Here is a 16,154-nt window from a genome sequence, read left to right as displayed (position 1 = left end):
TAAAGTTTTGTTGGATGTACTATATATGAACCAGCATCAATATTTGGCACTTACACATCCCCCTTTTGGCCCTGATGAACCCTCAAAACCAACTGGACCAGGATGTCCCTATGAAGAGAGAAGTGTGTTAAAACAAGAAGGGGTAGCTGATGTATAGCATTTCAACAAAAATCTCCAGCACTTATGCTATGTAAATGTTCCCTATATCAAAACATTCCCCTGTCTTTGTTAAAAACATACTGAACCAGAGATCAAGTTGCTTGCATTTTTTAAAATCTGCCCAAGAAGTTGATACAGGGAACACAAACAGGACATCTCATATCAACAGATAATTCTGCATATATTGAAATGAACTGACCTGTGGTCCATCTAATCCAAAAGATCCAGGGTCACCAGGAGGTCCTGGTAATCCCTAAAGGAGAGCATTATAAAGTAAATGCTTAATCATATGTGTTATGTAACTTGTTTTAAGAAACTGAAATGCTTCCAATACCTGCTCTCCCTTTTCTCCTACTCGACCAACCATTCCACTTGTTCCCTGTGAGCCCTGAAGAATAGCAGAATGTGATCAGAATCTCAGATACAAGCTCAGAATTGCAACATCCTTTTTTAAAACCTAGCCTAAAAATGCAATCAAAATGAGGGGTACCCACTCACTGGTAATCCAGTTGGTCCTTGTTTTCCCTGTGGCCCCTGAGGCCCCTGGCTCCCTGGGGGGCCTTGCTTTCCAGTTACACCTTCAGGCCCTGGCAGTCCTGAGTGCCCCTGAATTGACAAATATATACACACATGAATTAATGTACAACATTATATATAAAACAGAAATATTGTGAAATATTACAATTTTACCAAGCTGTATTCTATTTTATTGTATTTATATATTTTTAAATGTCATTTATTCCTGTAATGGCAATGCTAAACTATCAATTTTAATATATTTATATATTTTTAAATGTCATTTATTCCTGTAATGGCAATGCTAAACTATCAATTTTAATATATTTATATATTTTTAAATGTCATTTATTCCTGTAATGGCAATGCTAAACTATCAATTTTAATATATTTATATATTTTTAAATGTCATTTATTCTTGTGATGGCAATGCTGAACTTTCATTACTCCGGTCTTCGCTTTCACATAATCCTTCAGAAATCATTCTAATATGCTGATTTGGGGCTCATATACATACCCACACTTTATTTACTGTACTTTTAATTACAATTTTATTTACTTCTGCGTCTGAAAAAACTAAATGTATGCTTCAAACTGAGGGCTACATACAGGCACTCCTTGCAAACCAGCAGGTCCTGTTTCCCCTTGGCGACCCTAAAAAAATGTTGGAAATATTTAGGATAACCTCTCTGAATATAAAAACAGTGCTATTAAAGTTTCAAAATACATCTAATCTCTGTGATGGGGAAGTCACTTTACCAGTGGTCCACGTGGGCCCCTCTCACCAGGCGGGCCTGGTAAACCCTAAGAAGGATAACATGGTAACAATTGTTTTAGAGAAGAAGAGAAGAAGTGACCAAGATGTCATAACATAAATGATATTTATCAGTTGACATAAAATTTAACTTACCGATGGCCCTCTCTGCCCTGGTGGACCAAGAGGTCCCCTGATGCCAGGTTCACCCTGCAGTTGCACATTCACACAATACATGATACAACATCCAGAATGATCAGAGAAATATTCATTGTAAAATATTTACAGCAGAGAGTTCTAACCCTGTCTCCTATGTGACCTGGCCGCCCACGAAGGCCGATGGCCCCCGGATAACCCTGAGAGCAAGAACAGCATATCATCAAATCCATGCTACAACAAACAGATCATGATTTTTTATGTCAGTCCAGACTGGTTTATGCGGGATAGTGCCACTTACATACATGCCTACAGGCCCCTGAGCACCTGCAATACCAGGTTTTCCAGTGAAGCCCTGATAACAAACACACACAGTAATGATACATGTGTATTATTTACGTTATTAATGTTCTGACAGCAATGCTCAGTGAGGCTTACCTTCTCACCGGGTGGGCCTTGGATGCCATCTTGGCCTAGTCGTCCAAGTGGACCCTAATGAGAGAAGAAACCTTGAGCTACTGTAGAAATGAAAAGCGTAACTTGTGTTTTCAGCAATGATGTGTGTAAGAATAAACATAGTTCTGAATTTCAAATTCTGTGATGGTAAGGAATATGAACAATAGTTTACGTTCCACAGAATAAAACATTTATTGTTTCCTCCACAGAATAAAACATTTGAAAAGATAATTGCGACTTTTTTATCTCACAATTGTGAGTTTTATTATAAAGTCAGACTTGCGTGATATAAAGTCGCTATTGCGTGTTATAAAGTCAGTGTTATGAGATATAAACTCACAATTGCGAGAAATAAACTCGCAATTCTGACTTTTTCTCTCACAATTACAAGTTTATATCTCACAATTCTGACTTTATAACACGCATTTGCGACTTTATATCATGCAATTCTGACTCTATATCTCCCAATTGCGTGTTATAAAGTCAGAATTGCGAGATATAAACATGCAATTCTGAGAAAAAAAGCCAGATTGGCGAGTTTATTTCTCACAATTCTGAAAAAAAGTCAGAATTCTGAGATAAAAAGTTGCAATGACCTTTTTTATTTTTTATTCTGTGGCGGAAACAAACTTCCATAGACTACTCAGTGAAAATGTGAATTTTAACAGTCCTTGCAATAATCTTTTTTACATTTTATCAGTTTGTCCTGTTGTTATGCTTTACCTGTGAGCCTGGAGGGCCTTGTTTTCCTGGCTCTCCAATCATGCCCCTCAGGCCCTTCAGATGACAAAGATTACAGAAAATATGAAGTATGACATGAATTATTTTTTTTTGTGAAACAGCCCACACTGAATATCGTTTGATGTAAAATTAATATTTAGGATTCTGCACTATTTCTAGGTTACTAATCAAATTTGTGACATTGACCGTGTTGACTCTTTTCAGATTATTCTTTCTTCCACTGAAGCACAATATGATCTTTGGATCATTCTCAAATCATGCAGGATCACATGATCATCATATTTTACACAAACTTGTAGAGTTCATGCAGCTTAAGAGAGATAAAAGTAATGCTGAAATTCACGCTACTTAAACTTTTCACTTAAATTGTTATGCAGATTATATAATTTGTAATAATATATCAATTTAAGTCTGACGTATACCAGTTTAACACTATATCTGACTACAAACTCTGTTTCCAACTCTTGCTGTCATGCTGGAATAAAGATCAACCCAACAGACTTGTTAACGACCTTTTTAAGTTTAATAGTCTATGATCTTTTAACCTTTTTCAGGCCAGTCTGACCTTGACATGCCTGTATCAACCATCTGCTATTATTATTAACCAGGTTTTACAAGCTTTTATTATAGCAGCAGTTTTCTATATTGGCTAAAATTCATAGAATATTTTAGTTGATGATAAGAAACATACATCAGGTCCTTTATCACCTGGGTCTCCAACAGAACCAGAAACACCCTGCAAGGCACATAAAGAACATCAGCACAGAACAAAAAAATCATTTATTACTCAAAAATTTGATGTCTTACTTTGCAGAAATGGTAAAGCACTATAACTGATATAAAAAAACTTGATATTAAATGTATGAAATGGGAACCTGTGTACCAGGCTTTCCTTCTAGTCCCTCAGCACCAACTTGACCTTGTAAACCCTGCAAAAATAGCACAAGTATATATAATATATATATATATATATATATATATATATATATATAAAGTATAAATCTTGATTGCTTTTACTCATTCAATTCTCTTACCACTATTCCAGGTATACCAGGGGGACCATGTTGTCCAGCTCGACCCTGAAAATAATAACATAGGTGAATGTGATCAAAAGATACAGAACGACTTCTTCAAATTTTGCTTATTCATAATACACAGTGTTTAATATCTAACTTAATCATAAAATAAAAAACGAATAAAACAGAAACCAAAACTGTACATTTATTTAATAAAAGTTTAATAAAAGTTTATTATATATATATATATACACGTATATAAATAAATAGCAGAGACGCCCAGACTTCCCTCTCCCAAGACACTTCCTCCAGCTCTTCCGGGGGAATACCGAGGCGTTCCCAGGCCAGCCGGGAGACTTAGGGCCAATCCCAATTCTACCCCTTACCCCTTCACTTACCCCTTCCCCTCTGTTTTGCGCGTGCACGTGAAGGGGTTGGGCTGTCTCAATTCTCTTTTGGTTGGAGGGGTAGGGGTAAGGGGAAGGGCCAGATAGCCCTTCAAACGAAGATTTTTCGGGACCACACTTCAAACGAAGGGGTATGAGAAGTGTCACTGCATACACCGGCTACAGACGCAAAATGGCTGCCCACGCAAAAATATTTATATTTTTAACGACAAATAATGATTTCCTTTATGTTACATTCAATATTGTGTTCATATTTACGGTCAGTTTCTTCAAAGAAACGTTTGTAAAAAAAAAAAACATCGCTAAAGTTTGCTAACGATAGTCCCGCAACATATTTTCATGTCAAATGGTGAAAGTAATTGCGGAAGCGAATTGGCTTATATTTTACAGTACATCGGCTATGAACGCATTGTTTTTTTGTGGTTATATGTGAACACGATATAAACGAACAGTGCTTACAGTTTCGTGCTTTTTGCAATATGATCAGATCAACCAGTCTTGTATGGTCTTTATCAAACAGGGACACCTGAGGAAACCCGGAGGATAATTCGTTTTCACATCGACAACGAGCAACATTTCCTTAAGTCCAAATACAAGGCAAAACAACTTTGGGAGTGAGTCTGTTAAACGTTACTGTGCTTCACAAGACAAATGCAAAAAAAATAGCTGTAACCCATGCAACTGAGATGACTGCAGCTGTCGACAGCATCTTGGAAGTTTGTGATAAACATCGGCGCATCTCCTGTGACGTAGGCGCTAGCGACGACGTATAATGACGTGTAACCAGTAGTGGTGTCCCAATTCTTAGGGGAATATTTTCACCCCTTCGCCTTGCCACTCTGTTTCAAGGGTCAAGGGGAAGGGGAAGGGGAAGGGGAAGGGTTAGGGGTAGACGAAAGGGAAAGGGGTAGAATTGGGATTGGGCCTTAATCTCTCCAGCTTGTCCTAGGTCTTCCCCGGTGTCTCCTCCCAGTGGCGGCCGAAATGAGGCCGCCACCGGGACACTTCGCCGGGAAGGCGTCCAGGAGGCATCCGTAACAGATGCTCGAGCCACCTCAGCTGGCTCCTCTCGATGTGGAGGAGCAGCGGCTCTACTCTGAGCTCCTCCCGAGTGACCGAGCTCCTCACCCTATCTCTAAGGGAGCGCCCAGCCACCCTGCGGAGAAAGCTAATTTCGGCCGCCTGTATCCGGGATCTTGTCCTTTTGGTCATGACCCTCAGCTCATGACCATAGGTGAGAGTAGGAACGTAGATCGACCGTTAAATCGAGAGCTTCGCCTTACAGCTCAGCTCCCTCTTCACCACGACAGACCGGTACATCTACCGCGTTACTGCAGAAGCTGCACCTATCTGTCTGTCAATCTCCCGTTCCATCTTTCCCTCACTCGTGAACAAGACCCCAAGATACTTGAACTCCTCCACTTGAGGCAGGAACTCTCCACCAACCTGAAGCGGGCAAGCCACCCTTTTCCGACTGAGAACCATGGCCTCGGACTTGGAGGTGCTGATTCTCATCCCAGCCGCTTCACACTCGGCTGCAAACCGCCCCAGTGGGCGTTGAAGGTCCTGGTCTGATGAGGCCAAAACCAACAACATCATCCGCAAAAAGCAGAGACGAAATTGTGTGGTCCCCAAACCGGACTCTCTCCGGCCCCTTGCTTCGCCTAGAAATTCAGTCCATAAAAATTATGAACAGAACCGGTGACAAAGGGCAGCCCTGCCGGAGTCCAACTTGCACTGGAAAGTCCGCTCGGGTTTAGAAGGGGGGGGGGGCGTTCCTCCCAATCACGCCCCTCCAGGTGTCACTGTCTCCGCCCACGTGGGCGTTGAATTCCACCAGTAGAACGACGGAATCCCCAGTCGGAGCACTTTCTAGCACTCCTACCAGAGACTCCAAGAGGGCCGGGTTCTCTGCACTGCTGTTCGGCCCGTAGACACAAACGACAGTGAGAGACCTATCCCCGAGGCACAAGGAAGCAAACCTCTCGTTCACCGGGGTGAACTCCAACACATGCAAACCCACACCAGCCCGCCGCCTCTTACCATGGGCAACTCCAGAGTGGTAGAGAGTCCAGCCTCTCTCAACGAGTGTTGTTCCAGAGCCCAAGCTGTGCGTGGAGGTGAGCCTGACAGGCTATCTCTAGTCGGTACCTCTCAACCTCCCGCACAAGCTCAGGCTCCTTCCCCGCCAGCGAGGTGACGTTCCACGTCCCTAAAGCCAGTTTCCATGTCCAGAGACCGGGTCGTCGGGGCCCTCGCCTTCGACTGCCGCCCGATCCACTATGCACTGGCCCCTTACGATCCCTTCTGCCTGTGGTGAGCCCACGGGAGGGCGGCCCAGGGTGGGGCCCTGGCTGCGCCATGCTGGGCGACGTCTCGGTCCTTGATTTTTCATTTTTCATAATGGGGTTCTGAACCGCTCTTAGTCTGACCCGTCACATATATTTATATAAGCTTTTATTAATTTATTAAATAAATGTATAGAAATTATTTTAAAATAAATGTATGTATATGACATAATATGGATATCACCAATCATATTTCTCAAATTATTGTGAATTTTTCCATAATCAACTTTTTCTTAGATAATATATATTTTTAAACATTTTAATTATTAATTTTTTTACAAATTGATGCATTTTTATATGAAACAAATAGTAAATTTACTCTGGATCCTATGGGTCCTGTTCTTCCATTACCACCAGGTTCACCCCTACTGCCCTATGTTTAAAAAAAAAAGGAAGAAAGAAAGAAAGAAAGAATGGTTATTGATTTAGGTGCATGTATTAATAGGACACAATGAAAGGACCTTTGGGCAACATTGTTTTTTAAAAGTAGCTCTCATTTGAAAGATCACAGTTGGGTTGATGTAAAAGGGTGAGCTATAAGAATGTTTTTGGTGCGATAGCTCCACCTGAAAGTCATAAACCACTCTGACCTTTTGACCCTCTTTTCCAAGCATTCCCTGAGGACCCACTTCACCATCTATACCCTTTAGGGGAAAAGTGTGAGAGAAAAACGATGTAATTTGCCAAGAAATCTTCTTTTGAACCTCAATTGTCAAATATTATGCCTGTAATGCTTTAGTTCTGCCCATGAGTCTATCTGCTTGTTTCACCATTGCATGAAGTAAGGCATGTTATAGGGAAGTCTCTCTGCCATTGTACCTGGATACCTGGAGCACCTGGCTGACCTCTGACACCAGGTAAGCCAAGAAGCCCTGATTGGCCCCTCACTCCCTGAGGACCCATGATCCCTGGTGCTCCTTGTGGTCCCTAAAGACATACAGTACAATCATAAATTAAACATTTTATGAATCCTTCAAGTATGCATTTAAATCTTCATAACTTTTGAATGTATTGTGTTGCTGTCAGAGATTACTTTTTTCCCCTTGGATCCTCCGTCACCCTTCTCTCCATACGGGCCCTGATATCCCTGAATCAGAGGCACTAATTAGTGAGGTAATACATGATAAATAACATATATTTACAACTATTTACTCTAATGTCAAAGAAACATACAGTGAGATTTGAATCAGATATCTTACTGTGACACCTGGAAAGCCTTTTGGACCTGGATGTCCAGTCATACCCTAAAAAACAACAACAACAACAATTAATAAAAAATGAGGAACATGACAAATTAATAGAAATGAATAAATAGATAAATAGTAATCATTGACTCCTAACAGAAAGGTTTTTTTTTGCATTCTAGGCTATTTTTCTGAAACATCATCAGACAAAAAACAATAGAAAGAGCCTAATTATATTATATATTCCCAAAATATGGTTTAATTTTTTCTTTTTCAAGGCATCTGCATAGAAAGCTTGTTTCTAGCCTGCCAGAGCACAATAGCAGCTAGGATTGCAATATGGCTGGAGGAAATTTAATTCCGTTTTAAAGGGGTTCTATCATGCCCCTTTTTACAAGTTGTAATATAAGTCTCTGGTGTCCCCAGAATGTGTCTGTGACGTTTCAGCCAAAAATTCCCCACAGACCATTTATCATAGCATGTCCAGTTTGCTCTTATTTGGGTGAGAGCATAGACTGTAAAAAAAGATGGACGACGCCCCTTCGCTCTTTTCCATTGGAGAGAACTGAAGCCGCCAGAGTCCCGATATGGCGCTGACATATTGGAACTTGAGTCTGCGCAGTAGCGTTTTCGGGACCAGTCATGCGCAGTCGTGAGCAGGAAGTAAAGCCGCGAAATCAAGGCCCCGTCCCCACTCTCGCTGAATCAATCGTAAGCACACGCCCTGCACTTTTCTTAAGTGGCCTTGTCTTTTCCGTTCCTCTCCAATGATGTCTGCTGATTGCAGTACCTCGTTAAAATAAGGTAAATACAACTACTAACCACATAGTCAACATTATGAAAAAAGTCCGTTAGTACTTCAGTGACTACTTCGCACAGAGAAGCTGTCAATCACAGCTGTCAATCATGATGTCACAGCACCGTTTTTATAGCATCAAATAACTAACTAAAAACGAACTTATTTTAAAAACAAACACTTGAAATTACATCAACGTGATAGAAACTACAGTAAATGACAAAAACTATCTTTAGAAAAAAGATATGTGAAGTGTAATTTAATTATTTAGTTGGTCTCACGTCCCGTTGAATAACATGGGGAGGCGGGGTTTATGACCTATACTAGGACCGGTCACCGGGGGGCGATCGAGACGTTTTGGCTTCACTTTTGAGGGCTTGTGCGGCACGCTTGGGTGAGAGCAAAAATACGCTGTTTCCGTGTGTGTACCTTTAAATGCAAATGAGCTGCTGCTCCCCATCCCCTTTCTAGAAGAGGGTGGAGCCTTTAGATTTCGTGCTTCGGAAACTCCAGCAACAGCCAACAACAAAACTGGAGATTCTCACACAGCCAAAATGTTTGGCCTTATATGTTCAAACCGGAGTCGGACACAGATGGAGAGACTCGGGAAGTTACAAATTTTAGAATGCAACAGGACATTTCTGAATGGTTAGTTGAGGAATTTATGTTGTTGTTGTGGAGTTAACTTTATTCAACTTATTGATTAGCATGTTCCATTATTATCATCTAGAAATTGTTGTAGAGATGCTCATGTGGGAACTATTGAGAGTGAGGAGTCACGTGCCGATTTGGGCGGGGTCTGAGCCGGTCGGCCATGATGGTAGGAGACGCTATCGGTTGCCAGGGGCAACGCCTTCAGAACTTCAGAGTCGCGACTAAACATTCCAGAAATAGCGAAAGAGAGACAGCGCAGCTTAGTATTTGTTTACATTTTACCGATACGCCGCAGTTTCTTTGGAAGATATGGAGAAGGAAGAGAAATGAAAGGGGTTCTATCGGGAGAGACTAAATAACAATGCTAGCCAGCTTAGAGAAACTGCTTGTCAATAAACTGACAGCAGCAACAGCGAGCAAAGCCTGCTTTCAAAAGCAACACATTTCAGCACAGTTCGCCTTTTATTTAACACAAACGAACGAAATTAATACTCTGTTATTCAACTAGAGTTGTTTCATTTGTTATAGATATATCTGTACCGTGAAATGTTTTAAAAATACACTTTTTTAATGACGTAAGATTCGCATTGACAGGGGAATGTCCGATCTGTTCGCTTAACGTTGCACGGCAGGTGCAAATGCACGTATCTGATTCATATCAAATTTATTTCCACATATGAATGAGGCCTGAATGAAACATCAAGTATGACTGAACTCTCGCAGTTTAACGTTACAGGTTTGGGGGTTTCTAAGTCTTGCACCCGCAGCCGCAGCAGAATTGTTCAGCTTCTAATGACTTAAAGCTTCTGAACTCTTGCATTGTGTAGGCAGTAACGTTAGTCAGATACCATAAACAAACCAGGTAATTAACTTTGTCAGCGTATGTGAAAGGTGCTAGTGCTTTGGTCTTTCGTCCATTCTGTAGCAGGTCGTACGGGTCCATGTTGATGTCAAGTAGTTTCTCTAAATAACGCTGCTTTGTGTTGTTATTTAGTCTCTCCCGATAGAGCCCCTTTCCTTTTGCTTCCCCCTTCTTCATTTATTCCCAAGAAACTGTGCCTTATCGCAAAAATGCAAACAAATATCAAGCTGCTCTCTCTCTACAGTCGCTATTTCTCTCGGTCTCACGGTCGAAGTAACCATGACAACGGATAGCGTATCCTTCCAAGATGGCGAATCCTTCCCACAATGCAACACGGAGTGATACGCGTGACGTCACCTTCTCATTCTCAATAGTAGGATGTTGGTATCGACCCATCTGTCAGAATCAACTTTTGTGCAAATCCAGCATTGAACTGACCCTCATTTGTGATGCAGTCTAGTGGTAAAATGATTTGCACAGACATATAAGACTTTACCTAATTTCTTCAGCACATTTCCTTCATAAATAAAATAAATCCACAGTGTCCTTAGTGGCTCAGATGCCGGGAGTCTATGGAGACGCTTATGTTCATTGGTACATCCAAAAACAGAGCATTTGTCATGTTTATGTGGCGCAGACATTATATCAATAGGTGCTATAGCGAGGATATAAACATGGCGGAATATGTGCGGCTCACTCGGGGCAGGATCCATGCTAATAGGGCAGATCGTCACCAGTCATGGGAGGGCTTGTCTCTACTGTGAGGTCACAGTAGGGGGAAATCTGGAACAACGGATTTTCAGACACTGCTTCTGATTTGTGGGAGGATTTTTTACCATTATAGGCTAGTTGTTTACACACACATCAATCTAAATGTACATCTCTAGCATGTTAATCAGAGTTATAATGTATACAATACATATACAGGGCATAAAATGTGTTATTCTGTATTGGTTGCTGAAGGTCTGCCGTATGAGTTTATAAGTGTTTTCCTATAGATTACATTCAGTATATGAGAAACGGACTCACCATGGGCCCTTCAATGCCTTGTAGCCCTCTGATACCCACTGGACCATCTGGTCCCTGTCCACAAACAAAAAACATCTAGAGCATCCATTTCATAAACACAAGTCAAGTCACCTTTATTTATATAGCACTTTTTACAATACAGATTGTATCAAAGCAGCTTCACAGTGATAACATGAAAATAATACAACAAAGTTTGTTTCTAGAAGAAAATTGCATCATCATCCACCTGAAGGCAGATCAATAGTATTTTTGAATATTAAATGTCCCCAACTAAGCAAGCCAAAAGCCAAGGCAACATTGGCAAGGAACCAAAAAAAAATTTATTGTACATGACAGATTATTTTTATGACAGATAATGAGTTCCCATTTTGTACATGCACACATGTACATGGTTTCATAACTTACTTGGTCACCTTTGAGACCCCGTGGACCACCCTGACCTAGAAGTCCCTGTGAAAAAATAAGCAAACACCCATGAACAATGTTAAATGTTACAAAAGACCCCTATTTGTATGTTTTTTCTACTTTAATAGCATTGCTAGTCTACATGGTAAAATTGACCTGTGACCCTGGATGACCAGGTGGGCCTCTATTTCCCTCGATCCCTCTAGGCCCCTAAGAGGAATGGTCAGAACAGGTTTCATATTATTTCAACCTCTGATCATTCTGTAAGAACAGGCTTCAAGAAGCCATGACACAATAAAATGTCAGTATACCTGAGGGCCCTTCCGCCCCACAGGGCCAGCAGGTCCAACGTGCCCCTGTAACAGCAAAAGTGTTTTGGTTAATCAACTCTTCCAATCAGATTTCAATATTTGTAGGTGACATGGTCAGATAATGTGTCCTGACTTTAATGGTTTGTACAAGATTTCACTACAAATTCAGCAAGCAAGTCTCATCTCTATCACTTACTTCTGAGCCATTGATACCTTGTGCACCAACGAATCCTGTAGCACCTGGTGCTCCCTGGCAAGACACATAAATGCATAACTGAGTATTATTAAGTAGTATCCATAGCTGAATATGAGCGATTCCTCTATTAAAGCTCTTTTGACTATTTGAAATCTTGAAAAATGTAATTTCTTTGAATCATGTTTTATTTGGGAACAGTTGTTCTTTCTTATTAAAGTTTAACAGATTACTTATGTCTAAATAGATAAACAGCTTATTTGTGACTCACCACTGTCCCTGGAGGACCACGTTTTCCATCATTTCCTGGATCACCCTAAGAAAATAAAATGGTTTATACTGTCAATATCAATATAAAAATAAATTGCGAGTTATAATTGTTATTATTATTCAATATTCATTTTAATAAATTGAAACATGATGACATGATGATTATTACAAAAGATAATTAAATTAACTCACCTTTGGACCGAGTGGTCCAGGAATCCCCTCAACACCTTGTAAACCAACAGATCCCTAAACAAACAAAAAACAACAACAAAAAAATTAACAGTACAAGAATAATGTATGTGTGTGGGGTGGGGGTGGGGGTGTATAATTTACTTACTGGAGGACCAGAAAATCCAGTAAACCCAATTTCTCCTTTTGAGCCCTTTAAAATTAATAATAATAAAAAAATCAACACCCAAAAATGAAAATAACAAAAGCGTAACCATTCTCACATTTGAGAATGTGTACACACACACACACACACACACACACACAAATTAAAAATATTATAAATACTTCAGGCGCATGTTTTTCTTACCTTTTGGCCAGCCTGTCCTTTGTCTCCTCTGGGGCCAGGAGCACCAGGAAAACCCTACTCATGAAGGGAGGAAAACTGCTTTATGTACAAAAGTATATTTAAAAAAATATCTGTATGAGACAGTTACAGGGGAGTGTATTTCAGAATATTATGCATTCTCATGTTGTACCTCATCTCCTTTATCACCAGGGGGCGCTGTGTCACCTTTGTAACCACGAGGACCCTTGAACCGCAACCAGAAATATACTGCATATGGTTTTCCGCAACAGCCACAATTTATAGCTTTACAGAATCTATCCAAAAGTACTAACATACCTACACTTGTGTCCCAACTTGAACTTTTACAACTACAACTACTACAAAAGCTATACTATTGACATGAGACCCTCAGTCTCACCTGTAGGCCAGGAACCCCTGGAGATCCAGCCACCCCATCCGGCCCGTTCTTTCCATCTTTTCCTTGAGTCCCTGCTCGGCCTCGAACACCCTTTGGTCCCATGTCACCCTGTTAGAAAGTGCTTGCTTGTAACTCAACCCTGTAGACGCTTTGCATAAATCTACACAAACATTCAACAGTTTCTTTTTTTTTTTTTTTTAAGAAATTACATTACTATTCATCACAGAAGACTTTTAAATTGTTACAAACAAATTATATTTCAAATTAATGCTGTTCCTTTGAACTTTCCATTCATAAAATAATTTTGAAAAAACAAATGTGTTATGGTTTCCACAAAAATATTAAGCAGCACAACTGTTTTAACCTCGTTTTTAACATCATTTCTTGAGCACCAGATCAGCATATTCTAATGATTTCTGAAGGATCATGTGACACTGAAGACTGGAGTAATGACTGTTAAAAATTCAGCTTTAACATCACAGGATTAATTACATTTAAAAAAAATATTAAAATAAAAAAACTGCAATAACATTTCACAATAATAGTGAATTAAGCCTTAGTGACCCTAAGAGATTTCTTTCAAATACTTTTGAACAGTAGTGTGCCTCATAGTAACATTTAACTGCAATTGAAGATACCATAGAACTCTCATGGCTATTCTGAACATATACACTCACCTAAAGGCTTATTAGGAACACCATACTAATACTGTGTTTGACCCCCTTTCGCCTTCAGAACTGCCTTAATTCTACGTGGCATTGATTCAACAAGGTGCTGAAAGCATTCTTTAGAAATGTTGGCCCATATTGATAGGATAGCATCTTGCAGTTGATGGAGATTTGTGGGATGCACATCCAGGGCACGAAGCTCCCGTTCCACCACATCCCAAAGATGCTCTATTGAGTTGAGATCTGGTGACTGTGGGGGCCATTTTAGCAGAGCCGGACAGTAACGGAGTACATTTACTCGAGTACAGTACTTAAGTACAATTTTGAGGGATCTGTACTTTACTCGAGTATCATTTTTGGGGAGTACTCATGACTTTACTCAAGTACATCTGAGAGGCAAATATTGTACTCTTTACTCCAATACATTTCTATACATAACCGTGAGTACCCGAGTAAAAAAAAAAAAAAGTAAAAAAAGAGAAAAATCTCGGAAACCCTCAATTTGTTGTTTCCCTCTCAAACGTGATTGGATTGTGCAGGCGCCACTGATTGGGACAGCCTATCAGCAATCACTTTCAGCTTTCCGCCAAAGTCAACTCCATGGTCAGATTTTATATTACACATTAATGTAAGCCAAGCATTTGGTTTGATGTTCTTGAGTATGTGGTGTGTTTAACACAGTCAGGTTCAAATGTGGCAGTGGTGTAGCCACGAGGGATTTCTGATTTCTTAAAAAAAAATACTTTAGGAGGCAAAATATATTTTTACTGATTATGTGAATTACACTGCGCAAACCAAAGTAGGCTACTACCCAGCGAATGAAGAAGGGTTGGCGCTCAGTCTTCACAGTACATAAAATATTAATTTTGTTTTATTTTATTTTTCGGGTTTGCATTTATGAGGAAAAAACAATGTTATGGACGTGTTCTCCATTACGGACGTGAGCGCTCTGAAAGCGGCATAAAAAATGCTTTAAAAATTTCACAGAGACATCAAACAGAAAACACAAAACCTTTCTTTAACCTGAATTTCGTTTTGTATTAATTGTATCTTAATTTTAATCAATGTTTCATCAACCAATTGTCTGGGTTTAATAAATAAGAAGTAAATAGCAGACGATAGATAAGAAACAGAGGCGCCAGCACGTGAACTGGATCTCGTCTCATAAATGAACCGAAACTCAGTGTATAAGGTAGCCTACTTGCCTCTCACAGACATGTCTACTTTTAAACAGAAAAATTCAAAACGAAAGAAAACAGACTACAGACTGTTCTCTGCTGATGTAATCCGTATGAAATGTGCATTTCTCTCTGGCGCGTTCACTACTGAAGATCGCGAGTCAGCATCGTCAACTTCATCTAGCCGACACTGACAAAGAAAACACTTGTTTATTTTACGAGTGTTTATTAATAAACAATTAAAATATCTCCTTGCTATATTTGACATATTCATAATTATTCCTTTTGCCGGTTCTTTGTGACAGCTTTTAGGTGCTTTATTGGCAGCGCCACCCTTACATGTGGTGTGTGTGTGTGTGTGTGTGTTGTCCCCGCATTTAAAGATGGGACCCCCCAAAAATTAAATTAAATTAAATAAAGCAACATGGTAAAAAGATGAAAATGACTTGATTTTACTTTCAATTCCTTTTACATTCTCCAAGGTATTAACATTAACATTTTTCATAACTCCATGTAGGACGTTTCTGTGCATAAATGTAAGCACTGTGGCAGTAGACTAGTAATGCAATATTTAGAAAATCTACTCTTGTACTCTTGATACTCAAGTACTTTTAAAAACAAGTACTTTAGTACTTTTACTTAAGTAGACATCTGACTGTAGTACTTTTACTTGTACTTGAGTAAAATTTAGCAAGGGGTATCTGTACTTTTACTCAAGTAACAAAGCTCTGTACTCTGTCCGCCTCTGCATTTTAGTACAGTGAACTCATTGTCATGTTCAAGAAAACATCCCCCACACCATTACACCACCACCACCAGCCTGCACAGTGGTAACAAGGCATGATGGATCCATGTTTCATTCTGTTTACGCCAAATTCTGACTCTACCATCTGAATGTCTCAACAGAAATTGAGACTCATCAGACCAGGCAACATTTTTCCAGTCTTCAACTGTCCAATTTTGGTGAGTTCTTGCAAATTGTGGCCTCTTTTTCCTATTTGTAGTGGAGATGAGTGGTACCCTGTGGGGTCTTCTGCTGTTGTAGCCCATCCGCCTCAAGGTTGTGCGTGTTGTGGCTTCACAAATGCTTTGCTGCATACCTCGGTTGTAACGAGT

At 40.0% G+C, this 16,154-nt stretch overlaps 1 protein-coding gene across 2 annotated transcripts in view; it reads right to left on the bottom strand.

Moving 5' to 3' along the window:
- Positions 1-16,154, bottom strand: part of si:dkey-61l1.4 (collagen alpha-1(I) chain) — a 61,511-nt gene that overhangs the window by 9,480 nt on the left and 35,877 nt on the right. For both annotated transcript variants that reach the window (XM_056257372.1, XM_056257373.1), the window contains 30 exons: positions 13,193-13,300; positions 12,965-13,018; positions 12,796-12,849; positions 12,595-12,639; positions 12,450-12,503; positions 12,259-12,303; positions 11,991-12,044; positions 11,795-11,839; positions 11,640-11,693; positions 11,484-11,528; positions 11,079-11,132; positions 7,753-7,797; positions 7,587-7,640; positions 7,373-7,480; positions 7,144-7,197; positions 6,873-6,926; positions 3,817-3,861; positions 3,658-3,711; positions 3,474-3,518; positions 2,765-2,818; positions 2,024-2,077; positions 1,887-1,940; positions 1,732-1,785; positions 1,586-1,639; positions 1,435-1,479; positions 1,285-1,329; positions 658-765; positions 494-547; positions 359-412; positions 55-108 (listed from right to left, as the gene is read on the bottom strand). In XM_056257372.1, the coding sequence (XP_056113347.1) occupies positions 55-108; positions 359-412; positions 494-547; positions 658-765; positions 1,285-1,329; positions 1,435-1,479; positions 1,586-1,639; positions 1,732-1,785; positions 1,887-1,940; positions 2,024-2,077; positions 2,765-2,818; positions 3,474-3,518; positions 3,658-3,711; positions 3,817-3,861; positions 6,873-6,926; positions 7,144-7,197; positions 7,373-7,480; positions 7,587-7,640; positions 7,753-7,797; positions 11,079-11,132; positions 11,484-11,528; positions 11,640-11,693; positions 11,795-11,839; positions 11,991-12,044; positions 12,259-12,303; positions 12,450-12,503; positions 12,595-12,639; positions 12,796-12,849; positions 12,965-13,018; positions 13,193-13,300 (1,701 nt within the window). The remainder of the gene's footprint in view (positions 1-54; positions 109-358; positions 413-493; positions 548-657; positions 766-1,284; positions 1,330-1,434; positions 1,480-1,585; positions 1,640-1,731; positions 1,786-1,886; positions 1,941-2,023; positions 2,078-2,764; positions 2,819-3,473; positions 3,519-3,657; positions 3,712-3,816; positions 3,862-6,872; positions 6,927-7,143; positions 7,198-7,372; positions 7,481-7,586; positions 7,641-7,752; positions 7,798-11,078; positions 11,133-11,483; positions 11,529-11,639; positions 11,694-11,794; positions 11,840-11,990; positions 12,045-12,258; positions 12,304-12,449; positions 12,504-12,594; positions 12,640-12,795; positions 12,850-12,964; positions 13,019-13,192; positions 13,301-16,154) is intronic.

The sequence above is a fragment of the Rhinichthys klamathensis genome, unplaced genomic scaffold, assembly GCF_029890125.1.
Source record: "Rhinichthys klamathensis goyatoka isolate OS25496 unplaced genomic scaffold, OSU_Roscu_1.1 h1tg000137l_1, whole genome shotgun sequence".
NCBI classification, from domain to species: domain Eukaryota; kingdom Metazoa; phylum Chordata; class Actinopteri; order Cypriniformes; family Leuciscidae; genus Rhinichthys; species Rhinichthys klamathensis.
This window is presented reverse-complemented; position numbering and strand designations above follow the sequence as displayed.